The sequence below is a fragment of the Lepidochelys olivacea genome (assembly GCF_965140295.1).
Source record: "Lepidochelys olivacea isolate rLepOli2 genome assembly, chromosome: 18".
Lineage (NCBI taxonomy): Eukaryota > Metazoa > Chordata > Testudines > Cheloniidae > Lepidochelys > Lepidochelys olivacea.
The window spans coordinates 19474585-19501124 of record NC_140428.1 but is presented as its reverse complement, the minus strand read 5'-3'; the positions used below and the strand labels follow the sequence as shown (position 1 = coordinate 19501124).

Genomic DNA, 26540 nt, shown 5'->3' with positions numbered 1-26540 from the left:
CGGGCGGCCCCGCCCCCCGTGGGCGCTGGGCGGGAGATTTGGGCTCCGCCGGTGGCGCTCGCGCGAGAGCAGGCCGGGCGCGCCATGGAGCCGGAGGAAGAGCGGGAGCGCGAGCGCCTCTTACACACCCAGGTACGGGGTGAGGTGACGCCCGGCCCCGGCCCCGTCCCCGTCCCGGGGGCGCCAGGCCGCCTCTCGCTGTCGGGAGCGGAGGGGAATGGCCGCGCCCCTCTCTTTTATCCCGTGTCTTCCCCCCCAACCCCCACCCCCGTATATACACAGCCCCTGAGGGTGCTGTCCCTTCCCCCAGTCACCCTGGGGCGCTCCTGCCTCCCTTCCTCGCCCAAACCCCTTGGGATAGGAGCCCCCCGCCCCCATTTCCCATCACTTCGGGGTGGCCTCTCCCAGCTCATTCCTTGGGTCATGTTCCTCCACACCCAATGCCCTAACTCTGCTCCCTCTCCCTAACTATTTCTCCCCCACTCCACAACCTGCTTTTAGGAATAGCTCTGTCTGTTTTTCCCCTCCCCATCCATCCCCATGGATGCTATTCCCACCCCTGTTTAGAGAATGGAGATTCCCCTGGCGGAGGGTATTTTATATGGGCGGAGGATTCCCATTTGTGCCTTTGAAAATCTCTGCCCTATAAAGTGTCATTAATCCCCTTCTAGAGCTATGGTGTTCCCTCCAGTTCTTTCCCACCCACTTCCAGTGTGGGATATTGCTTTTTTATTGTCTTCCCATGTGTTTCTATGCTGGACTGGGTATGTCCAATAATGTTATGCCAGTATCTGAACTGATACATGACTAGCCTCTTTTGTGCTATAATGCAGTAAATGGTTCTATGTTATATAATTCACAGTATATTTCTGGAAGACCCTAAACGTAAATCAAGTCGCTAAATTGTCAGTTTCGTAATGGAAGAATCAAATTAGAGTCAAATTGTCCAGAGGAAACAAAAAAAGTCCAGCATTTAAATATAAGTACATCTCAACAATATGAGAAGGCCTCAGAGCACCAAAGATGCTGTCCTTTAATTTATGTTTTTAATATTTTTATTGTGCTTTTTCTGGCTCTCTCTCACAAAATTAAGTTGTGGATATTGGACAGAGTATACATCTCCACTCAAATCTTGATTCTTCAGCCACTTGCCACCTGCTGCAGTGCTTAGTATTGAGGGTAATCTCATAGATTCTTTAGAGTAGCAAGCTCTACATAAGCATATAAGGCCCAGATCCTCAGAGGTATTTAGGCTCCTAACATCAATTGAAGTAACTGAAAGTTAGGAGCCTAAATACCTTTGAGGATCTAGGCCTAAGTATTTGTCAGATGGATCAGGCTTTAAGGACGTCCTTCTGAAGTTAATGGGAGATAAAGATGCTAAGCATCTCCCTGGATCAGGCCCATAAATAGGATTTACTTTTGTATACACACGCACCGTACAAATGAGATCAATTGTACAAAGGTGGTCTGAGCTCATTGTAAACTAAAAAAAAAAAGTGTTGGTTTCAAACCTAAGTAAACAGAAACCATCGTAGGTAATTTGTAACGGAAAAGCAAAGGGCAAGGTATCATTGATGCTGTGATTTGATCAAACATTCATTACTTTAATATTTTAATAATAAATATTAATAATTTGTTTTAAAGTCTTTGATATCCTTAAGGGACATAGACCTTTCCCAATATATTTTATATTGACTCTGTTGTCCTTTCCCATCTTGTTTTTTTCCAATTTAATTTAGACTGTAACCCTTAAGGGTAAGGGAATCCATTTTTGTCTGTATTTTAAAGCATCATATCCACTTATGGACCTACACGCTTCATAAATGTGCTGTCGCAATAATTTTGTTCTGTATTGTTAAACAATGATGTATGTTTTATCTTTTCAGTCAGTGAATGTTTCTTTATAATTTACTTGAGAGGTGGTGTATTGGTATGTAAAGTCAACTGTGTAATTGTTTTGGATTGTTTCAGAGGCTAAAGGCTGCAGTTCACTACACTGTTGGTTGTCTGTGCCAAGAAGTTGCAGAAGACAAAGGCATTCAGTTCAGCAAACAAACCATTGCAGCTATTTCAGAGATCACCTTCAGGCAATGTGGTATGTCCATACATATCTATATTTGTACACAGGAACAATCAGTGGAGATTAAGTGCTTTTTAAAAAATAGAACTGGAATTAGACTGTGTCTTGGGTCACTTTTAAAGAGTACAAGAAATATTAACTTTATTTTCCTGGTATGAAGGGGTACTTAACACAAGGTTTATGAAACCTCAGATATGGTCTCATCTATGCAAGAAATTGGCCCACATTTAGAAACTGGTCTCAAGAATGTGTATTGATAATGGTTCCAGATAACATGGTTGTTTTGGCTGATGCCTGATAGTGCAAAGCAGAGAGAGCCTTTTCGGACTGCAGGGTTGAGGCTTGCCTTTCTTATTGTATATGCAGCTATTCAATCTCTTGAAATAGTGTTTTCTGCACTTCATTTTTTTTTTTTTTTTTTTGTAAATTGAAAATGCTTCAGATGTTTCTGCATGATAACTGCTATATAAACTCTTGGGCCATCGGAGGAGCTTATGCTTGCTTAGCATTTCTCTGACCTGGGTTTACTTACCAAGTCAGCTTATTGTTCATAATCTCCCCTTAACTACAAATTATCATGTATAATGGTCCAGAAGCCTTCACTGCTATTTTATATCTAGTCTTTGAAATAAATAAATGCAATTAATGAAATGTGTTGTTTTTGTTTGTTTGTTTTTTTAAAACAAGGCCATGGCTACTTTGTATGCACGGTACTTCTTGTAACAGTTGGGTATTAGCCCCAAAAGGTGTCATTTTCTCCCTAGGTACAACTTCTGCCATAGAGCCACAATGTGGACTGGGCCTCTTCAGCCGTGTCACATGAAATCATAATAATGTTTAGCACTGATAGAGGTTTATAAACATTAACCACTTGAGATTAGCCAGAGGTGTTTGGCCAATGTAGATGGCTTACGGGTCTAATATTCAAGTATGTAATCCTTGAACTCATGGGACCACAGTTTCAAATTCTAGCAGAACAACGCAACCCATCATACTTCCAAGGTAGATAAGTTGAGTATAATGCTGTTTGTGTCTTTCAGACTGAGGCCTTAAAAATGTGAGGTCCTTTTTGCTCTGCATGGATGTAAAAGGTCCCAGGGCAATGTCTGTAAGAGCAGAAGTTTATTGTTATTATATAATCATACACAGAAACTTGCCCTGGTGTCCCTATCCAAAAATATCCATCACCTCCCCGCACCGTTGTGCATCATATTTTACACTGCTGTTTGCATGGGTGCTGCCCTTTATATCTAAGGATGGTGACCTTACAAGCAACAATGCTAAATGTATTTTCTGAAATGCTTTGAGTCAAATGGTGTTTTGTACATGAGACATTATTGGCCACAATAATTGCTGTAGAAATGAAATAGATTTAATCTTGTTGACTTTAGGAAGTGTTTTAACTGTATGAAATGTATTTTTAAAATTTTTCTTTCAGAAAATTTTGCAAAAGACCTTGAAATGTTTGCAAGGTATGTACACCAAGAACACTTAATCCTTACAAAGTCTTGGTTTTTTGCTCTCACTCGGTGATATATTTGGATACAGAATGACCTCTCTTTCCTTTTCCCCCTATCCCATTGTATTTGAGAGTGCCTGTACTTTCTGCATTTTTCAAGGGGCCCAGCCTGTTTTTCATTTGGTGGGTGATTGTGAGGTTAGGTAACAGATACTGAAGCCATTCTGAATTAGAATGTAGCTTTTATTCAGTGCTCATTGTTTGGTTGGGGTCAAGAGTGTCATATTTTTTTCATCTGAGTGGACTGTCTGTATTGGTAATGTTGATTCAAAACTGTCAAGGCATTTTCCTGCTTGACTCAGAAACTGTTTAATGGATGTGAGTCGTGTCTTAAGGACTCTGGATAGTACTGTGGCTTGTGTTTCCCCCTCCTATCCGTTTGTCTCAGAATTGCTTTGTCAGTTTGTACCAAGGAAAGAAAAAAAACATACACAATACAAAATAAATAAATTACCTAGAGAATTATAAAGCCCTTGTATTGAAACTTGCTTCCTGAGTGTAGTCTTGTGTGTGAATTGTGTTCTCTCTAATGTAATTGCATGCAGATGTCTGGATAAATACAGCACAGTAACCACAGTCAGAGGTTATCATTTTGCTGTGCTTGTTAGCATTAGTCGTGCTTCTCGAAGAACGGATTAATAGTAGTTGGTTTTACACTTGTAAAACTTCTGTTGTGTGATGTGCCTGTGATTTGTACTCATCTGTTCAATTAGAACTGTGGGTAACAGAAAATTATTGTTATTGAAAGTTTTTATGAAACCACTTGAATGACTGAGGACTGTAGAGGCTGAAGCTTTTCAGTGTACCAACAAGTCAGGTTTGATGCCAACAGTCCTTCCTCCCCATTGTATTATTTCTGTATGCAAAACCCCTGTGGATTTAAAATCTCTGTTTTGGGTCATCTGTGTATTTGCTTTAAATGGATGGGTATCTAACTTTACTCTTATAACGTGAAGTGCCCAAGCATCCTTGTATCTCTGCTCTCTCAACATCCCTTCATTTATTGCCACTCGTCCGCTTGTACAAAGCCCTACTGCTAAAATTGCCTTCCTTTCCCAGTTCTTGGGACTGTGTCATTCCCCTCTTTGAATCCCACATCTTTGAAATCAAGTTCAAGCTTGTTGTCCCCTGCATCAAGACCCTGCACAACTTCACCCCATCTACATCTTTACTCTCATTGCTCTTCCAACGCTTCTTTCCTAAACACCCCCTGCAGCCTCCTCACTCTTGTCTTACACCTTGTTCTGTGCTACTTGGGACATCTCTTTCAGTATTGCTTTCTCCTGGCCTCTCTTTCCTCTCAAGAGGCCTTCCCCTCCCAGTGTTACATCATCTGCTTGTGTGGCTGCCTGCCAGCACATTTCTTCCTCTGGGTCACTGGAAGGGTTTATTTTTTTTCAAGTGATAGCTTTAAATCAGTGTCTTTAGATGACAGGGAAATGCATTATCATCTAAATGAGTGGGACTAGATGACTCACAAGCTCTGAACGCTTAGCAGTATGGGGGTGTCTTATCCGGCTGAACTAGAGAGCTTAAAGTAGTGCTGGGGATTCAGTAGGTGGCACTCTGAGTCAAAACTGACCCAGTAACCTAAGATGGTGTCAGAGGGAGCTGCGTTGTTTGAGGTGCCAGTTTTCAGTTATTCATAGATATTAAGGTCAGAAAGGACCATTATGATCATCTAGTCTGACCTGCACGATGCAGGCCACAGAATCTCACCCACCCACTCCTATGAAAAACATCTCATCTATGTCTGAGCTACTGAAGTCCTCAAATCATGGTTTAAAGACTTCAAGGAGCGAAGAATCCTCCAGCAAGTGACCCGTGCCCCACCCTGAGCATATGGGCAAGGTTCACCTGCCAGATACCCAGGAAAGAATTTTCTGTGGTAACTCAGATCCCACCCTATCTAACATCCCATCGGGCTTATTTACCATTTAAAGATCAATTAATTGCCAAAATCATGTTCTATATAGGTTCTTCTATGGCCGTCATCACCATAGAATCTGAGCACCTTCCATTAAACCATTAAGATGTGTGACTAACATCTGTCATGTGTGGTTCATTTTCTCTCTAATTCTCTTCCTAGAGAGGAAATTATGTGTAATGTTTGGGTAGATTTTTTTTTTTTTTTTTTTGCTACTCTGTGCTAGAGAAGGCTAGCTGAAGAAATGTGCCTTGCTCTTGAAGTGGATGGTGGTGAGTGTGACAGGATGGGATGTCTGTCAGATTATGAACTTATTTCACATTATGTGTGGAAATATTGGGCACTGTGACTGCACAATCCTGGAAATGCTCACTGCCTGGGAAAGGTGTTTAATATCTCATTGAAGGACTGAAAAGCCATCAAGACTGCGATCTAAGGCTGCCGATTTTCATTGTCTCAACTACTGGCACACCCCCATGGAACAGTGGTCTCTCTACATAGGGGCCCACAAGAAAGGAGCAAAGTTGACTCCCAGATCTGGAGCTTCTCAGTGCGAGTATGTGGCAGAGAGATGAAGGTGCTATTTAAGAGCAAGGTCCTTCTCTGTGCAGGGGGGCCGACTGTCACAGTGTGTAACAAAGACTTGCAGGAAGAGTGAGATCAGAGCATGGGAGGGTGTGTCTCAGCACTTTTTGTTGTTTTCCAGGATCTGGGACTCTCGAGTGCCTTAAGAGAAAAATTTCTGTGGTTAAGAACTTCCTTTCTGAATCTGTGTTCCTTGCTTTCCAACTATGTTGTCTCCAAAGGGGGTAAACTGAAAGCCAGAATTCCCACAGGAACTCTCAGGGTGCATGTGTGAGTGACTGGGAGGCTTAGGAAATCTAAGCCACTGGTTTCAGGGTCTAGGCAGCTGTATTATAGCATCCCACATCCCAAGGAAGGATGTCAGCAGGTCACACCCCTAAACTCAGACCTATAGACCCAGAGTTAGAAATAGTGACTAGCTAGGACCCAGACATAGGCAACTGGAAATGGTAGAAAATGTTTCTCATAGATGCTGTTTTGTGAGAGCTTAGCATCAGCGAGGACTCAAGAGCCATTCTAAACAATGGACTGAATTGTCCAGTTATGGGTTGTGTACCTTCAACCAAAGGAGACTGCACCATAACTGCAAATTCCTCAAAGTGTTTTCCTCTTTCCACCAGCATCACCTTAGTCTTGCTTGGGTTCAGCTTGAACCAGCTTCTGTTCGTCCATGAGCTGATTTAATCAAAGCCCTGGGCCATCTTAGCAGTGGTGGTACAGTCACATGTGGTGAAGGAGAAGTAGAGCCATGTGTCATCTGCGTATTGCTGGTGCAGGAGTCTGTCATCTTACCAGTTCTCATTATGGCTAAAAGGTGAATAGGTCTGGCAACATAATTGATCCTTGTGGAATTCTGCACATGAGGGATCTGGTTCAGAGGTACAGTTTTCCATCACTATTTTTTGGATATGTTCCTCAAGGAAGGACTTTAAAACCATTTTAACATGTTCCATGGACACTGCCACCTTTTTCAGGTGGGGACATGGGAGTTTATCTCAAGAACAGCAGAGCTTTAGGAGACTGCTTGGGTTCAAACAACTGTGGCTTAGAGCAGGATCTGTGAGTCCGGACCACTTGCGTTTGTTCCCAATTCTGAAATTGATTCACTATGTGAGTTTTAGACAAGTGGCTGGAACGCTTCATGCCTGTTTTCCTCATCAGTTTAACTTGTAAGATCTTGTGTGGCAGGGACTGTTTCTTTTTAAGTCTTCTGTGAAATGCTTAGCACCCTAAGGGGTGTTGCAAAATTGGGATAATATCCATATTTGTAAAGAGCATTGAGACCCTTGGATAAAAAGAAAGGTGCTGTCTAAATTATCACTTATTATCATAAATAAGAGTGGCTGGGGACTCTTGCTGATCCATCTCATTCTAAGATGGTCAGATACAGGTGAGAGAGCTCATGGTTAGGTGTACAGACTTTTTTACTTAGTGTTTTTTAACATCCCTTTGCTACAGATCTCAGCAAACATACTGCAAACTGGTTGTTTTTTTAATTTCATGCAGGCATGGAAAACGAACTGTAATCAATTCAGAAGATGTGAAGCTTTTGGCCAGGAGGAGCAACTCTTTGGTGAGATTAACACATTTCCCTCCCTCCATTTTATTCCTAATAAATTACACGAGCATTCCCAAGAGCATCTGCATAAAAACAGGTGGTGAAATTATTAACACCTGCTTTTAAATTATAACCCAGAAAAAAATATGGATAGTGGGGTGGCAAGACCAATCTCTGAACCAGCATCCTTGGTGATCAGTTTGATTGTTTTTGTATCCTGCTCTAGTGTTTGACATTTCTTCCTCAGTATAGTAGCACAGATCTGATTACAGCTGGAGCAGCAGCCGTGTTCTAGATACAGCAAAGCTGCTGAGGCTCCTGGTGCAGAACATAAAAACATGACAGGAAAAACAAAAGAATCTCTTTCCAAGTCTGAAGATATTGTAACATGTTCATTGGAGGTTGAGTTTCGGGTCAGGGAAATCTCATCAAAGCTGCTAAATGACCTAACACATCAGTAAAGTGGAGATTATTCTTCCCAGATTTCTGTAAATATTCTGTCATATGATGGCCTATATGAGATCCGATGTGCATTCCGCATAATTTAGCTGTTACATGTAACAGCTATCCTGGTAAGCATCTAAACGTCATCAGGAAGAGAACATAGATCCTGCACATTGGAACAAGTGTTAAGCACCAACATTGTGTTTGGCACTGCACAGAAACCAGAGACCTTGTTCTGAAGAGTTTACTATCTAAACAGATACTTCTGTGCAACCTTGTACACTTCTCTGCAAATGTGCCTCAGCTGCTAATTTTAGCCTTATCTGGGTAATTGTTTCTTTCCATGTGGGACATGTGACACAAGCCCATCTCAGAAGAATTGGTGAGGACTGGACCTTTATTTTATATCCTAACTACCAGATGCAGTATAACTTAATTGGATGTGGAGTGTCTGAACAAGATTACTGTGCTGTCTCCATACTGGAACCACAACTGTGCTAGCTACAAATCTGTGTAAACATAGCTAGTAAGGGAACAGGGTACAGCATCGAAGCCAAGGCACTGATCCAGCACTGGGATCTCAGTTCTCTAGGATGTTTCTACAGAAAATCCAAATAAAAATGAAGGTTTTAGTCAAAAAATAGGACAGCTGGTGCCTGGCCCTACTGGTGAGTGGAATGTTTCTGTCTGTAGACAGGAAGTTGGCCAGCTTTTTTTTCTTAGGGTGCGTGAACAGGCAGATCACTGATTAATTCTCTGTTGTTAGCTAATCCCCAGCAGATGACTGATTAATAATTCTCTGTTGTTAGCTAAGGTATATCACCCAGAAGAGTGAAGAGCTTGCATTGAATAATCTGGAACAAAAGGAGAGGAAGAAAAAGAAGTCCAGCGCAGCAAAAGGAAGACGAACCTCTGATGAGCAGGTGGAGGCTGCTATGGCTGAGAGTGAGGATTCCAACATGGCATGATCTTCCTCTCAAACCACTTCTTTGCTTGCAATCTGCTTTGAAACATGGAGCAGTAAGGATCCAATACTATCCTAGGGAAACAACTGCAGCCTATTTGTATGGGAACTCCATTGGGAGTTGCCTTTGTGGGGTAGCTACAGCATTGAGTCCTTAGGTTTTAGGTGAACACGATTAATGTTTTAGTTCCATCTGCAAAAACAGGCATCAACACCAAAAGCTTTTTAGAGGTCATCAAAGGAAGGCTTACAAAGACAAGTATTGCCATATTTTCATGTTTTTCTATTTATATTTCCCAAAAGAGAATTTATTATTGAGTGCTTGAAACTCTAAAGCAAGGTATCCTTTGCCTAGCCACATAAAAGAATCTAGAGTGTGAAGGACGCTTTCTGGCAATCCTCCATGTCATTTGTGGTTGGCTTCTTCAAATTGCCAGTCCGAATTGTGATACTCCACACTTGTTGGTTGCTACTTTGTTGAAGTGTATAAACATTTTTCAGCCATAACTCGTGCTTGTCATTCTTTTTGGCTATTAAAGTAGATTTTCCTGCATCATTTTCCCAAGTGAAATTACTTGTGTGCAACACTCTTATTTTAATTAGAATGAACAAGCTGTACTTCAAGCCCTTGTGTTTAGATGAAACAGAAGATACTGACAACATATCCTAAGATTAGTTTATCTCCTCTGCTGCTGCCAGACCTTCTGGCTAAAGTCAAATGTAGCATTGGATTACTATTGGATGTGTCCTCAACCTTCTTTACTGGTGCACCTATGATTCAGGGTCATTTCTAAATAATTATTCTGATCCTTATATATAGGGGGATGAGACTGGCCTCTTTAGTAGCTTCTTTTTTGCCCTTTCCTGAACTTAGACTTGTGCCGCTCACTCATCCTGAGCTGTTCCAGTTAGCACTCTGCCTTATGGACTTTCTCAGCTCAATGAACCTGTGTCTATTTGAACATGTGATGCAGTTGCAAAAAAGATTAATATCATTCTGGGGCATATTAAGATGAATGTCATATGTAAGACCTGGGAGGTAATTGTCCCATTCTGCTTACCCCTGGTGAGGCCTCAGCTGGATAACTTGTCTAATTCTGCGTGCCACACTCTGTGCCCCTCTGCTCTAGCTAAGACTGAGTGTGGAGCTTCCATACAAGTTTTGTTCCTCAAAGGTCCCTACAGTCCCCAGTGAACTTTGAAATAGCAGCTCTTCTGAGCTTCAGTGCTGCTTCCAAAGCAACCAGCAGGGGATCGTTATCTAGCTGAGTGTGACACCTCCATAGCATTGTCACCTTCAGAGGGGCTGGGAAATGGGGGTTATGTCTGAAAATTAAACTGGAGTCTCTGGAGTCATGATGGTGCAGAGCACTACCCACTACACCAGCCAACCAGATCAGAAATATTTGGAATTCTGAAACATGTGGCTGACTGGGCTGATTATGACCCCAAAACCCTGGTGTTATATCCTTAAGAACATTTGTGCCATTGACGTTGTTCAGTCTTTTCATCATTTGGGCCCTCATGCTACTCCATGTGATATTTAATTTATTCACTTTTTTAATCAGATTACTTATTTAGCCATTCTGGGGAAGAGGCTATAAAATAAAGTCCAGAGAAGTATCTAATGTTGAGGTTGATCTGCCTTTTGATACGGTCTGCTCCACAGAATTTCTGGTGCTGTGTGAATTTGATCCTATATGAGCTGTGGAAGGCTTCAGCTGTTGAATTTTTGGGTGGAATTGACTCCATGAGGAGTGAGTCTCTTTAAACTACTATTTCAGACTGCACTCAGCATGGAGTTGTCTTTAACTGCTTCTTAGCATTATAGCAACTGAGACAGTGTTGCCAACACCTGTGATATTTGGTGTTTTTCATAAAACCTGAGTTCCTGGAGTGAAGTGATTTCATAAAAGTCTCTGCTTTCATTTAAAAAAAAGTTTCTAGCTCTCATGGTTTTGGAAAAAAGCTTGAAAATATGACTAAGTTTACCCTAAAGGCTCAGAAACTAGACGGCAAATATAAAGAACCCCAAATCTGTTTTTAAAAAATAAACATGACTCATGATTTTTGAAGGTTCAGGGTTGGCAAGACTGCAGAGACAGGATAATATTTTTAGAATTAGGATCTAAAAGTAGCATAGCAAAGACTATTGATTAGAGAGGGGCATCAGATTCAGGATTTCTAAAATCCATTCCCAGTTCTGATATTGTCTTGCCATGTGATTCTGTGCAACTTTTTTCAGCTTTAGTTTTACCATATCTAGAAAGGGGATGATCATCTGTCATTATAGGAATGAGCACAGAATTTAAGAGCCAGGAATGACTGAGTATTATTTCCTTCCCTAATATTACTCTCCCCTGTCTACATTAAAGAATTAACTTGGGGGAAGGTGGAGGGAGGAGAATAGACCCATGCTGATTAGTGTTCTGAACTATTCCACACTAGCACTCTTCTAAACAGTTTCAGTGGCAGTGTTCTCTGGGTACATCTCCCACAGTTCCTGGCAAGGCCCACAGAAGAAACAGATTCTGAAAAAGCTGTAGTGCCCTCTGTGACAGTAGGTGGAAGACTACGGGTACTATTTTAGTGCCATCCACACTAGCACTTACATTGTGCAGATTAAACTGGTGTTTAGTTCTGCTGAAGGCAAGCCTAATCAAAACAGCTATATTTAATAGGCATGTAAACCATTTGGAGGACTAGTGTATGACATTAAACATGTTGGGGGTCCAGTCATAGCACAGACATTTTCTCTACTGTAGATAAAGCCCTAGAGGCCCTGGGTCCCCAGAGTATACCCCTCTTATAATGACCTGGGAGGGAGAAATAATTAATTCTACACAGCTGCCCTCCCTGCAAACTCCTGCACTCTGGGCCGACTGAGGCAGAAGTTTAACCCTTTCCTTGCCAACTGCTGGACAGAGCCTATACACCTCATGACTGGTGGCAGCTATTTAGTTAATATTGGTAAATCTCTTTCAAATGCAAAGTATACGATTTAAATATGTTGGATACATTCACAAACCAAAAGACCAGTATGCCTTCAGTTCTGCTTCTAGCTCCAAATTATTGCTAGGACTCCTTAATCCAAATTATACTCAGTCTGTCAAAGGTTCCAACTATTGCTGTGTTGGGGTGTAGGAAAGAAATTGAGTGAGCCTCATATGCTCCCCCAAAGAACTTCAGGCAGATCCAAACTGCATCCTTCCCCCTTTAGATGCTCTCAGTGGATCCCTAGCATTTCAAGATTTCATTCCAGCTGCCTGTTAACATCTTCTTCAAAGAACTGTTGTGTTGCTACTGCTCACTTCTGTGAAGGGAATGGAAGCCTTTGAAAGTGATATAGCTACACTTCACAGCACTAAGAGAAAAAACACCTGAGTTGTTTAATTGTAAGTGATCTCAAACTTGTTTTAAACAAAGCAAGGCTTCTCTGACAGACCCTCCAGCAGAGCTGTATTCATTCCCAAGGTTTCTGCTCCCTTTGAAGAGGGTTGATGTTAGGGGGCTTATTCCTTCACCCACTTACTTCCCTGGTCCTTCTCGCATGAACAGAGAGCAACAATACCCGAAGTCCAAAGGTGCAAACAATTCGATGTTTATTGGGGTGAACTTCCAGCAAGCATGATTCCAGTTTCCTTCCTTAGTATCCTCCTTCCCAGTTCTGACACCACAGAGCCTTACACCTGTGTCCCTGTTCCCGCCCTTAGCCAAACATGATTCCAATTTCCCCACCCCCATTCCCTGTTCCCATTTCCCCCACTCACACACCCCCACTTCCTGATTGACTGCAGACTATATAGTAAAACTTGAGTTTGGCTTAGCTATACCTTAACCAATCATTTTCCTGAAATTTAACTAACCAATCCTAACATACTGTAACATGATTATGTAACCAATTATATCCCACCACCTTAAGTAGTTTACACCCAGCAAAATTAATTATACAGCAGACAGAAACAATCACAGAACCAGACAGAGATTATACGGACAAACAATAGCAGAGTGGGAACTATAATGACAAAACAATACAGAAGTGAGGATTTCACATTCCAGCTATTGATAAGTGAGTTCTTGCCAGACAGGATCCTATCAAACTAATTTATTTGAGCATGAGCTTTCGTGAGCTACAGCTCACTTCATCGGATGCATACCGTGGAAACTGCAGCAGACTTTATATACACACAGAGAATATGAAACAATACCTCCTCCCACCCCACTGTCCTGCTGGTAATAGCTTATCTAAAGTGATCATCAAGTTGGGCCATTTCCAGCACAAATCCAGGTTTTCTCACCCTCCACCCCCCCCCCCACAAATTCACTCTCCTGCTGGTGATAGCCCATCCAAAGTGACAACTTTTTACACAATGTGCATGACAATCAAGTTGGGCTATTTCCTGCACAAATCCAGGTTTTCTCACATCCCCCCCACCCCCATACACACACAAATTCACTCTCCTGCTGGTAATAGCTCATCCAAACTGACCACTCTTGAAGTTTAAATCCAAGTTAAACCAGAACATCTGGGGGGGGGGGGGGAAACAAGAGGAAACAGGCTACCTTGCATAATGACTTAGCCACTCCCAGTCTCTATTTAAGCCTAAATTAATAGTATCCAATTTGCAAATGAATTCCAATTCAGCAGTTTCTCGCTGGAGTCTGGATTTGAAGTTTTTTTGTTTTAAGATAGCGACCTTCATGTCTGTGATTGCGTGACCAGAGAGATTGAAGTGTTCTCCGACTGGTTTATGAATGTTATAATTCTTGACATCTGATTTGTGTCCATTTATTCTTTTACGTAGAAAAGAATAAATGGACACAAATCAGATGTCAAGAATTATAACATTCATAAACCAGTCGGAGAACACTTCAATCTCTCTGGTCACGCAATCACAAGTACTCCTTTTCTTTTTGCGAATACAGACTAACACGGCTGTTACTCTGAAACCTTCCAGGATGTAGTTTGCTCAGATGTATTAATCATTACATTTTTGAAACCCATGACTTCAGTGGGTTGCTGCAGTGGAGGATTCTTGCTATATTAGAGGTTAAACTTTGATCATTCAGGATAGTGTAAGGCGCAATGCTTCTGCCTTTAAATTGACTCTGCAGCCTTTCCTCCCATCTCCAAACCCATGCACAAAATCCACCCTCATGAATCATTTGCAGCTAAATCACCCTATTTTGTACTCAAGACTGCCTGGAATATAGGAATAATAGTGAGGAAATGATGCAGTTTTTTTAGCAAACAGAATGCATATGCAGCTTAAATTAACAGCAAATACACACTTTAATAGCAGCACAATCCAGAAGCGCTAATTAAGGGTTAAATCCAAACAGTGTATTGTTGGGAAGTTAATTGCTCTTTGGTTTTTTTACGTCACTGCATAAGCTGAGAAAAGGGGGGCTGCTGTAATATAAAAATCATTGAGCTGGACGTTTTGCTCCAGCCCAGAGAAAAAAAAAACAAACTTGCGAGGCAGGGAAGTAGCTTGTTGCAGAGCTCTATCAGGCAGTGTTCCACATACATCCACCACTCTGCCTGTTTCTTCTGCTGACTTCTGTCTCCTGGATGATGGGGGCTGCTGCATGTCCAATACAGGAAAGACACATATTGAAAGACAGCCAGGTAAGCGGAGAATGGATAAAAACCCATTATATCTATAATGCTTGTTATTCACTCTTCTTCTTTGCACTGTACCCAGGTGAACAAGAGTTTCTCATCTGGGGCCACAGGGTACTCAAATTGCCAGGATCTAATAACAGGAGAATCTGAGGTATTGGTTTGTTTCAGTTCCCCCTTTTTCTGCTCTGTGCCCTCTATTTCCTCTTGTTTATCCCAGTCCTTTCTTTAGTGGGGATTTGGTACTTCCTCAGAGTACCAAAAGGCTGACCTGCCTCAACAACTGCCTTGTTTGTACCATGTTATTTGTACATCATTTAGATGAGACTTTCAACATTGGGGTCCTGTCTGTGCTCCCCTGACATTAAAGTCCTAGGGAAATTTAATAAGCATAATGGCTTGACCCGTTGTCCCTGACCAAAAATCTTTCCCTTCCCGCAACATACACATACAATCATTGTGTCAGTTAGCTGCTGTTTCCTCCACCCCAGAAATGGTCACAACTCAGTGGAGCTGCAGTTTGTTGAAGTGCGTTAGCACTTTTCATTATAAATGATCCTATCTTGCCGTAAAAGATTTGTCAGCCCCAGACAGGGAACTCTGGCTCTGAACTGAATACTCCAATAACATAATGGCCTAGTCACTTAGCTGCCTATATGTGTCTACACTAAAAAAGTACCTTAATTTATAAAGATAATTGAATGCTTTTACTAGTTTCTAAAAAAATGTCATTAAGTTAGCCATTTAAAGAGTTTTCAGCTTTAAGTGTTTGATTTACTGTACTCTTTTGAAAAAGATCCAAGAACCAGTACATAAACTTGACCATTAAAAAAGGATTTTTCACTGAAATTATAGAATGAGCTACAGCATTGTACTTTATTAGCTGAAAGCTCTTGACATTTTTTTTGGTGAGACTTTTAAAGGATGTTGAAGACAGTAACAGAATTTTTAAAAGGACACATTAAAAATAATGCTTCTGTCTTTTATACCTGCTATGGCAAGTAACATTATGACTACTATTAATTGAAATCTTAGAGGGGGAAAAAGTCAGTTTACTGTGTACGCAGTTTCCATTTCTTTTATATAAGCAGCTTGTTTGCCTGGGTCTTGAGCAATAGGGAAAATAAAATAATTTTAAAACAAAAAGGAAGATGATTGTATGACCAAAGAAATTGGCAGGTGCAATATCTTTTAGTTCTTCTTAATAACTGACTAGATTTCCAGTTGGTGTTTCTTTAAGATGCCTAAGCTATCATTATATGGCCCTGGGAACAGCTCTACCTTTCCATATGAGAATGGAATGATTGTGTTGACTTAAAGATAATATTGTGATCAGCAACAGCTCTTTTCAAATGAGGAATTCAATGTTTTATGAACATTAAGTATCCCCCTAATGTATTACTGCTGGACTCAGAGCATGCAAAAAAAGTAATTGGGAAACCATGATTTTGCACACTGCTAGCTTGCCCCAGTGTTGCTGAAATACATTGATAGAAATAGTTGGCAACTGTTGCTGGAAGTACAGACGTAGATGTTAGGTGACCTTCTCTGTGCCAGGATGTGCCTTTCAGCCACACTTTAGGCTTCCCTTTCTCACTTGGAGGAAGGGTTTCTCCCCCGAAGATTAATAATTCTTTCTTTTTTTACAAGTACTTGCAGGAGCGGACAGAGGTAAAGAGAAGCACCTTGCCCACTTTCCTCTCTGCACTGGTTGACTGGATATCCCAGATGGAGGACACATCCCTGACGGAGGAGGAGGTAGAGCTGGCCAACCGGCAAGAGAGGTCTGCCATTCAACAACCTCGAGCATGGGAAAAGTCCCCCTGCAGGAACTTATTCCGGAAGACTTTCTCCTCCTGCTAACAAAATAGCTTCCTGAAGGTCTATTTTAGAGTGGCTTTAGCAACAGCTGCCTCCATCAGGATGAATATTATCAGTGACTGCTTCTCTGTGAACAAATACTATCTCTTTGTAATAAGTGTGATTACACTCTCTCTCGCCATCCTCATTCTCTAATAAAAACTGAATAGAAATGTATAGACAGAAATAATTTTATGATTGAAATGGAGTGCAAATATAGAGACTGAGCATCTTGAAAAGTACCAAGTTGTTACTATTTGGGCTACAGTTCAGGTAAAAGGCTGAAATGTCAACTGCCCAACAACTCGTGGTCTGATCCTGCAGTTCTCATTTCCCCAAAATTCTCTAAGGGGAGGAGGGACTGCAGGAGCAGGTTTAATAAATAGTTACATTGGCATTATCTATAGTGGAGCTGCAAGGATCATGCTATTTTTTATTCTTGCTCCTTAGGTTTTTCATACCTTTATCTGGTACAACCTCCTACTTTATACTACATCACTGTAAAGCTTGCTCTGGGAAAGACTTCACTTCTCTTAGTTTAAATTTTTTTTGGAAGACCTAGTTTGTGTTGTTTTTTCTAATATCTGCACCCTTATCTTTAATGTTATTACAACTACTAGTAGTTTGCTTTTTGTGTCAACATTAACCTATACACGAGACACATCTTTCATTACTGTTTAGTATAAATTAAGAGTAAACTTCATAGATTCCAAGGCAAGAAAGGAGTGTTGTGATCACCTAGTTTGACCTCCTCTATAACCCAGGCCATAGAATTTTCCCAAATAATTCCTAGAGCGTATGTTTTAGAAAAAAAACATCCAATCTTGATCTAAAAATTGTCAGTGATGGAGAATCCACCACTTGGTAAATTGTTTCAATGATCAAGTATTCAATTTTTAAAATTTACACCTTATTTCTAGTCTGAATTTGTCTAGTTTCACTTCCACCCATTGGGTCATTTTATACATTTCTCTGCTAGATTGCAGAGCTAATATTTGTTCCCCATGTAGATACTTATAGATTGTAATTAAATCACCCCTTAACCTTCTTTGTTAAGCTAAATAATTGAGCTCCAATGAAGTGAGCTGTAGCTCACGAAAGCTCATGCTCAAATAAATTGGTTAGTCTCTAAGGTGCCACAAGTACTCCTTTTCTTTTTGAGCTCCTTGAGTCTATCACTTTAAGGCATGTTTTCTAATCCTTTCATCATTCTCATGGCTCGTCTCTGAATCCTCTCCAATTTATTAACATCTTTCTTGAATTATGGGCACCAGAACTGAGACAGTATTCCAGTCACATCAGTGCCAAGTACAGTAGTGAAATAACCTCTACTCTTACCTGAGATTTCCCTGTTTATGCATCCCAGTTATCACATTAGCTCTTGTGGCCACAACATCACATTGGGAGCTCATATTCATCTGATTATCCACCACAATCCCCAAATCTTTTTCTGTCACTGCTTCCCAGGATAGAGTCCCACATCATGCAACTTCTGTTTCTCTTACATAAATGGGGGCCCAACAGGATCTTCAATACTGGGTTGAACTTTTGCTTACTAAGTTTCAGCTTTGCATGAAATGTACCCCTCAGAATATAAGGCTTTATAATGAAAAAGCTGGCAAGCCTTCAACTGTTCTTTGCCCAGTAGGAAAATCAGTAAACTGAAAAGCATAGTGCTGGCTGGTCTAGTTCATTGCTGAATTTGTACTCGAGTAATTATCTTTACACAGTTGAATAAGGTATGGTTTTTTTGCCTGAGTAGCATGAACAAACATTCTATACAGCTACTATGGCAGCCTACAACAGGAGAAAAGCCATCCCCTGTGGCAGGAAAATTGCTTACAATGTGAGAAGGTAAATAAGTAGTGTGATAAACTATTGTTTTCCCTGTCCAACTCATGGACACGTATTGTTCCATTGTAAAAGAAAGGGGTAGTTCAGGCCAAGAGTGAGCTTTTATTTCATAGAGACAAGACAGCACTTCAGTAGGTTCTTGGCAATCAGGATCCCCTGTTTAAGTCTAGGTAATACCTTTCAATTAGAAAGAAGTAAATGACATCCTTAACTCACACCTACTCCTAATTAAGATTCAGCATGGTTTTATAGGAAATAAAAGTTAAACTTAATTTTCCTATAAGACAGCAGATTTTTGCTTAAGTTACATCAGAGACACTAGAACTGGTTCAGGGTTATGTTCATTATAACTACAGTAAGCATTGTAGTTATGGCTCATTCATTAAAAGCTAGATTGCAACATCTGTACACAAGAAGCATTTCTGAATGTTCAGCTTTGCTATACATTAAGTGACTTATCTACTCCAATGCTTAACCTAATGTTAGATTAATGGGTTTGCAATGTTGGAAATACTGTATAATTGTGTATATTAAATATTCACCGCCCCTTTTAAATGCTTCAGCATTTTTATCTTTTGCTCTCCTAGGACAGAACTATCAATAGAGAATGTATGTGCTAATGCACTGTCACCAACATTAATGTGGGTCAAGGCCAAATGGCACCTTTGGGAAGGCTAACTGCCACAAACTCTACAATTAAAAAAAAAAGTCTGAGACGACAAGCCCCCTTGGTGCTTGGGTGATATCAGGGTGTTTCCAATAATTAGACAGTCATGTTCTTGGAGATATATAGCAAGCCAGGCAGTATGTGAGAGCATCACAATAAAACAGCTTAATAGTATAATAAGCTTTTAATATTAAAATTCTCCATTAAAAGTGCTTCAAATTATTTTAAAAAAAAGGGCCAGTCAATAAGAACAGTGTCATTATGTTGTATAAAAATATAGGAATATAGACAGGCCCAAAAATGAAGTTTTCTACCTGAAGCCCTTTAAAAACCAAGCATTTTAATTTTCGGCATGCTTAACATCAGTTCTCACTCTCCTCCCGCAGGGGGAGGTAGTAGCATGTGGAAATAATGGCACAAAAGTTAAAATATGATTTGATCAGTTACACAGCAAGAGATTATCAGAACCAGGATTTGAACCTCAAGTCCCTGGATCCCAGACTCGTTCTCAGTCAATGCCACATAAAGTGGTAGCTGGAAAAAGTCTGCACACTGGCAGTCTGACTACAACAAATTGTAATAAACCTCACCAGGAACAGGCACTGAGAACACTGCATCTCTCACTATTGCACTCTGTTTAGAAAATAATCTGAAGAGAATGTGCTTGGTCTGCACTCTCCTGTGCAGCCTCAGAATTTGGTATGAAAACCCTCATGCTCACACAGCGTTTAAAGTGCCCTCTAACTTGGGCATTGTCTATACTTGAAAGGAGTTACCAGTATATGGGTAGAGGAAACCCACAGATACCCCACGTGGAGACACAGCTTATGCTAGCAAAAGTTCTCTTGCTTAAACCAGTTCCCTGAATGGAGTAAGCTATACCTGTAAAATAATTCTTTTGCTAGTAGAAATACACCTACACTAGGCCCTTTGATTGCACAACTATGTTGGTTAGGGGTGTGATTTCCCCCCTCCTACCTGACATAGGTATGCCAGTAAAACTTGAAGAGTACACCAAGGCTTAGCCTCACAGTACCCCTCTGAGTAAGTAACTCCCCGCATCTGAAAGACGGGAGGGAAGAGATAATGATTAGAACTCAAGAGCACCTGGCTCCCAGTTCTTCATTCAAAAATACCTCTCTAATGCAGCATTTAGCAGGACACTGGTTTCTGGACTACAGAAAATTTGACAAGTACCACTACTCTGAAAAAAATAAAGCCTTTGGTTACGTGAGATCCTAGACTCTCACTAGAGGGATTAAACCTGTCTGTTAACAACACAGAGGCAGAGACAAGCCCAGTTTTTAGTTCTCTAGAGGCAGGGCATAGTATGACCAGAAAACTATGGTACTTGGGGAATTTAACACACCATTTGCTTGTGTTGGCTCTAATACACAAGAGACCTATGTTTCTTTCACATTTAAAGCACTGTCAGCAGCAGTGCTGCGAAGTCTCTTACTTCTTGCGTTTTGAACTCAACCAGTCTCCCCAGGGCAGCTTTTTCTTGCCCTTTGATATACTCCTCAGGGAGCGTAGAGCCTGCACTTGCTGTAAGCGCCTGGAGAGCTCCTGATCACAGGCCTGTTGGAGAGCTTCAGTCTTCTGCTTATCCCAGCACAGTGCCAGAGCCAAGACTTCTGTGTCTTCCTTGAAAACCAGCTGTGAAATAAAAAGTTGGACACACTGATCCTCAGTGCCCCACACCTTGTCTTTTACAACAGCCAGAATTTCTTCTAGTGGTACACTCCTCCTGAACTGAACCCTTCCCCCCAAAGTAAAAATAGGTGGATCCATGAGAGAACTGCTGAAACACAAGCAATGATTTGGTATATTTAATTAAGACCAAAAACTCACTGGGATCTAACATATTTATCCTTGAGCTTCACAATTCCCTGACTTAAAGTTTCTACCTTTCAAGCCTAATTTGTTTTTAATTCTACTTGGCATCTGGAAGTTAGGAGCTGGAAAGGTCCAGTAGGTGCCTGAATGACTTAACTCCAGCCAAACAAAATCAATACATTTACACTCCCTTTTGTCAACAGAAGAAAGAAACAAACAAGGAAGTCACAGGTCCTTGCAACCAAGATGAAAACTCTTCAGGATGAGAGGCAATTCTAGAAACCTTCACCTTTCCAAGATAAGGGTTTATTTACGTTGTTTTTCTGTTTTACTGGGACCTTTAGCTGGCCTGGTAATAGGAAAAGAAAAAAAATACTGCTAAATGCAGATTTGCATTCAAAGAGCTAGTTTGTAAAATATTCCTAGTTTGAATTCTGGGTGACCATTTCCTATGACCAGTTGACAAAGCTCACAAGAAGTTCCCATGATGGGTTCCTTTTGGGGAGAAGGGAATTTGAGTAATTGTACTGCTTGGGAAAAAGACAGGATACCACAGGGGAGCTCCACGCATGGAGGAAGTATATGCTGTGGCAAGGTTCCACAGTGCTGGGATTTTGAACAAAAGATCACCATACTGTACCAGGATTTAATAAAGTGGAGAGAGAAGACCAAATCTCATTACCTTTGTGCCTTAAACTAGAGTTAACACTTGGGTCTCCAGAGGTGAAAGGACAGTTTTTCCTACATCCCTTCTCTGCACACGGAGATGCCAGTCAGCCTGCCTAGAACAGGGTGAAGACCAAAAGTTACCAACCTCTAGATCCTGACTGTCTAAGCTGAGTTCTGGGGCAGGTTTCTCTTTCAGTGCAGCAAGGATCCCGCTACTGAGTGATCTTTTGGCGGAGGCACCTGCACTGCTGCTATCAGTGTTGACTACATTCATCTCCTCCCTGGGTGCAGCGTCAGGTTCTGAAAAGTAGCAGGGAGACAGTGTTTAACAGTAGCCAGCAGCATGAACACAAGTGGAGGGCTGGGAATGCAGTTTGATCAGTTTGCACCAACTACAGCAGCGTCATCACAAGCTCCTTCACAGCAGCAATGGCTCATGCAGCTTTCTCATTTCCCCTCCCCTTTAATCCCTTTCAGATGTCTCTGGAAAGTTGCTCATGCTCCTTACCTGATGCCTTGGTTAAGATGCTGCCTTCATTCTTTAAGGCCTTCATGTAGAGTTCCAGAAGCTGTCTGGATTGGCGTTCTTCTTCTCGTCTGTCCAGCGCCTGCTGCAGGGTGTCCTGTAACATCTGGGTTTTTGGTTGATTCTGGGAAAGCTCCTGGGCCAAGTCTGAACATGGTACATCAATGAGAACCTAAACGAAACAGTGGAGTCCTGCTACATGGAACGATTTAGGTAAGCCACATTTTAATTGTTCTATCGGACTGACTACAACAGAGCTATAAAGATGGCATACCTCCCAAGTCACACATACAGAGAAAAAGTCTCAACCTTGCAAGGATACAGCAAGTTTTATTAGGCATTTCCAAGTCGTTCTAACTGGCACTCCCACAAGCTAAAGTTCTTTACCTACAGTCAAATGTCCCTCAGAAAGGTGTGAAATTATCGCCTACTTTTGAAACAACACAGAGAAATTCTAACAATTTTACAGCAAAAGCCCCACTGATCAGTTTGAGTGAGACATGCCAACACCAACAGGGACTGGCTTTTGGAAAGTAACTTTTGATCCAGACTGCTGAATGAGTACTACAAGCAGCAATCATTAAGACCAAATCCTGTTATGCACAGATGTTAAGGGGCGGGAAGTGTTCTGGCATGCAGCTGATCATTTACTTGGAACCAATAATCAAGTCTTCTAAACCCCTCCATAGACCAAAGTGCAAGACAAACAAAAAGGACAGGTGTGGTTGGAGGCCAGGATACAAACCCTATAGGAAGGAACTAAGAGCTTCGTGAGGAATGAAAAAACACATGGGATGAGAGATGAATCAGTCTATGTCTGAGAACCAAAAAACTGTAGGGATATAGCATCAGTATGGGAGAGAAGGTAGAAAAGATGAGAGTCAGCATGGAGAGGAGGGATGCTGGATCAAGTGAGCAAGGTAATGGAGAACAGATGGTGTATTGTGTGTGTAAAAGAATGATTTACACAGTGTCATTTTCAAAAGCCTATTCATTCCATTGGGAGAACATTTCCCCAAGAGCAGAACTTCACTCCTGCACCAGAGCCAAGTCAACAGTATGCATTTTCCTTTCCTAAGATTTCACCATCTCCCTTCTAATGAGGAAACTAAAGGAAGGAGACAAGTGTGACATATGGGTTCTCACTATACCTGGAGGTCTTCCTCAGACATCAAAATGATGCTGGACAGGTCATCCTTCAACTGTCTTGCCAGATGCTTCCACTTCGATTCACCGCTATCCACTTCATCTATGGACTCCCTTGAGAGCCAGGCTGTGCCCCCATCTGACACTTGAGAAATGACCACAGTCATAAGAGTGGAAAAACTCATGGTTGCAAAGATCACAACAACAAAATCCAAAAAGCCCTTACTGAGGGGGTATATGAACAAAGCTGCTGAACAGGAGATAGATGTGGTAAATTAAACAGCTTCTAAGCTTTGAGCTAGAGGGGTTTTCTTACCTCAGAGTTGGAATCACAGCTATGAAATCTACACTAGAATTAGAGAGTGTTCAAAATGTTGCTTCCAGGAAATAATCATTAGCCTTTTGGACTCAGCCTCTTGCACTGATCTGTCTATGTGAGATTAGAGGGAGAATGGGGTGTTTAACATTTAAAACATTTTTTAAAAAAGTCTCTTTTCATGGTGTCTATGTCAAGACTTCCTGTGAAGAAAGAATTGTCCCTCACACCTCTTCTCAATCTTGGCTGCTATTCTTCCCACCCCTTAATTATCATCACCATAATCATCATCATCATCTGTCCTTTCCTCAGTTTTCAGCACAAGCGAGTTTCTGTAAGTGAATAGGAGGGCAAAGGACCAATATCACCATGTCTGTAACACTTGCTCCGCTCAAGCCCGAGGCGAGGGAGTGCAGAGGTGGTAACTTAAACTAGGCCTCCAGCAGAGTCATCAGTCCATCTTCAGTGGAGGTCTTGGTGTCTGGAAAGTTAAGACATAAGTGTGGCAAGCTCAGTGGGACCCCAGTCCCAGGTGGCACCCTGAAGCGGGGGAACTCCATCACAATACGTTCCCCTCCAGCCTTGTACCTGTGGAGCTGCTGGTCCACTTTTCATTCCTGGCCAGTGCCACAAACTTGGTGTTGGGCGGTAAACACAGGAAGTAATCTTCATCATCCACAATGGTGCCATCCTCTGCCAGAACTAAGGTGATGGGCTCCCAGGCCTTGTCAATGGCCAGAATGTCACAGGCTACAGAAGATAAAGTGTTTTCATGAGGCAGAAGGAAGTTTGGCAAGGCAAAAACACTGTCCTTTATGCACATATGACAGACACAAATTTCCCTTGGGGCTACCGCTAGGATAGGTAAGTGAATGGCCCCTGTCGACATGCAGATTCTGTACATCAACTCTTCTCTGGTTTATGTTTACTAATTTGTCTCCATCAATCCACATTTTTAATGCTGTTCCTGATACAAGCTCAAAAAATGCTCCTTTCCTGGGAGTTCATCCTCCTTTACAAGGCCAAATGTGGCTGAGCAGCCTAGAAACTACATTTTCACATGCACATTTTCCAAATCTCCCTATCTTGACACCAGGAGAGGTCCTCAATTTTAATCCTCTATCCTGCTGGTCTACGACATAAAAGGTGGAAAGGTCAGACAGACAGACTCATGAAATGTTGCTGGATAGATCCAGGAGAAACAGGTGGGTGTCGAGAGGTTGGGCTGGGAGCTCCCCCAGCCAGACCAGATAACACAAATAAATAAGAATGCCTTTCCAGCTGCACTAGGTATCTAGGCTTGTCCAGCAACACACATCCATTGTTTGTCAACAGTTTTAAGTGATTGTAGTGCCTATCAGCACCTTGGCAGTTGAGGGGAACCCACAGAGGCAAGGAGACTTAAGAGATCAGAATACTCTCTTAGCCATTTATACTTGCATATGCAAGACAAACCTACATAGCCATTTTAAAGAAGAGCACAAGACAAGTACACACAGCCTGTATTCTCTGAAGGGAATAGTATAGATTTAGCCAAAACAATTTTCGTCTCTAATGGAGCTTAAAAATCTTTAATGCAATTACGAGGCTTAACCTTTAACATGACATGAGCTGTACCTGAGAAGCATCTACAGTGATGTATGTGGGACTTGATAGCTCAGTGCCTCTGGGCATGTGGGAGATTTAACTCTGCCAGCCTCCTAAAACCTAAAGAAACCAACAGTGGGGCTCTACACATACATCACTCATAAGCCAGGGGGCTATTAATGCCAAGGATCACATTTCATGGGCAAAGTCTGGATTCAACAGTATTTAAAATTCATAATCTTAAAGCCATGCGTTGAATGGATAGCTGGCCAAGGAAAGTTCCCAAGTGCAGCCCTTCACTCATGTAGTACATGATGCCAAGGTGCTGATGCCCAGCACCACTTGTGGAAAGACCCCCAGCAGGAAGCAGAATGGGCCAGCGTGGCACAGTGCCAATTTCAGTACTGAAATAAAACTAAAGTTTCCCAGCAGCCTACCCGCAGTCCACAAAGGGAATCTCTGCCTCAATGGTACATCAACTCATCTAGATATTTGCTTTGTTTTACAAAAGGCTGCATAAAAAGTACGAGCGAAGTCAGTACAAACTAAAATTTCACATAGACAATGACTTGTTTATACTGGTCTATAGAATATACAAGGAAATGTAAAGTACAATATTTATATTCCAATTGATTTATAATTATATGGTAAAAAAAATGAGAACGTGGGCAATTTTTCAGTAATGTTTTGTGACACTTTTGCATTTTTACGCCTGAGTTTGTAAGCAAGTAGTTTTTACGTGAGAGGAAACTTGGGGGTACGTGAGACAAACCAGACTCCCGAAAGGGGTACAGTAATCTGGAAAGGTTTGAGAGCCACTGCTCTATCTAACCCCAGCACCCTCCCAGTCACACGGCACCTCTCTCACAGCCTGTTTCCTATGCCCGATTCCTCCCCACAACGCCAATGTGGGGTTGCCCAGCTGTGAAAAGAGAGGGGCCACCACAACAGGAAAGGCTCGCTGGAGTAATGCAGGCGGCACAGTATGATAGGGGAGGGGGACTGCAACAAACCTCCCCGCCCCCCATCCTTCTTCCCCGACTCGCCCCCATTTACTGTTTCCCTGCCCCCCCCCCAGCTCCCTCTCTCCCAGGCTGCCCCTCCCCCCACCTACAGGATCCCTCCCCCATCGCCTGGATCCCTGCCCCGCTCCCCCTCACCCTTGCTCCGCAGCTCCCGCAGGCAGGAGGCCGCCACCCCGTGGTGCTCCCGCTGGCTCTTCCGCCGGATCAGGCACTGCCTCCGCGGAGAGACCCACTCCCCGCTTCCGGGAGCCTCTCCCGCCATCTCCTGCTCCTAGCCCTGGGGCTGAGGAGCAACGGCAGCTAAGCCGCTCCCCTCGCACCTCGGCCCAAAGACAAGCCCCAGCC

The 26540-nt window shown here is 42.0% G+C and overlaps 2 protein-coding genes across 6 annotated transcripts; one reads left to right on the top strand and one right to left on the bottom strand.

Moving 5' to 3' along the window:
- Nucleotides 1-20540, top strand: CENPS (centromere protein S). 2 transcript variants are annotated; one of them, XM_084651455.1, is made up of 7 exons: nucleotides 1-132; nucleotides 1975-2098; nucleotides 3522-3555; nucleotides 7621-7687; nucleotides 8926-9061; nucleotides 14789-14860; nucleotides 16357-20540. In XM_084651455.1, the coding sequence occupies exons 1-6, from the start codon at nucleotides 85-87 to the stop codon at nucleotides 14857-14859; spliced, it is 480 nt and encodes a 159-aa protein (XP_084507581.1). In that variant the 5' UTR covers nucleotides 1-84; the 3' UTR covers nucleotide 14860; nucleotides 16357-20540. The 2 variants fall into 2 exon arrangements, with proteins under 2 accessions (XP_084507581.1, XP_084507582.1); XM_084651456.1 differs by lacking the exons at nucleotides 14789-14860; nucleotides 16357-20540 and having other exon boundaries at nucleotides 8926-9587.
- DFFA (DNA fragmentation factor subunit alpha) lies at nucleotides 14355-26540 on the bottom strand. Of its 4 annotated transcripts, none has more exons than XM_084651452.1 (7): nucleotides 26331-26540; nucleotides 24172-24333; nucleotides 23273-23406; nucleotides 22104-22293; nucleotides 21741-21895; nucleotides 20547-20746; nucleotides 14355-14668 (listed from the first exon to the last, which is right to left on the bottom strand). In XM_084651452.1, the coding sequence occupies exons 1-7, from the start codon at nucleotides 26455-26457 to the stop codon at nucleotides 14464-14466; spliced, it is 1173 nt and encodes a 390-aa protein (XP_084507578.1). In that variant the 5' UTR covers nucleotides 26458-26540; the 3' UTR covers nucleotides 14355-14463. The 4 variants fall into 4 exon arrangements, with proteins under 4 accessions (XP_084507578.1, XP_084507577.1, XP_084507579.1 ...); XM_084651451.1 differs by having other exon boundaries at nucleotides 23273-23412; nucleotides 26331-26538; XM_084651453.1 differs by lacking the exon at nucleotides 20547-20746 and having other exon boundaries at nucleotides 23273-23412; nucleotides 26331-26539.

Coding starts and splice junctions, on each gene's coding strand:
- CENPS (XM_084651455.1), top strand. CDS start 85: ATGGAGCCGGAGGAAGAGCGGGAGCGCGAGCGCCTCTTACACACCCAG. Junction 7,688..8,925: donor CCAGGAGGAGCAACTCTTTG/GTGAGATTAACA, acceptor CTCTGTTGTTAG/CTAAGGTATATCACCCAGAA. Junction 9,062..14,788: donor GGAGGCTGCTATGGCTGAGA/GTGAGGATTCCA, acceptor CACTGTACCCAG/GTGAACAAGAGTTTCTCATC.
- DFFA (XM_084651451.1), bottom strand. CDS start 26,457: ATGGCGGGAGAGGCTCCCGGAAGCGGGGAGTGGGTCTCTCCGCGGAGG. Junction 24,334..26,330: donor GCGGGAGCTGCGGAGCAAGG/GTGAGGGGGAGC, acceptor TATCTTCTGTAG/CCTGTGACATTCTGGCCATT. Junction 23,413..24,171: donor GTGGACCAGCAGCTCCACAG/GTACAAGGCTGG, acceptor TCATTTCTCAAG/TGTCAGATGGGGGCACAGCC.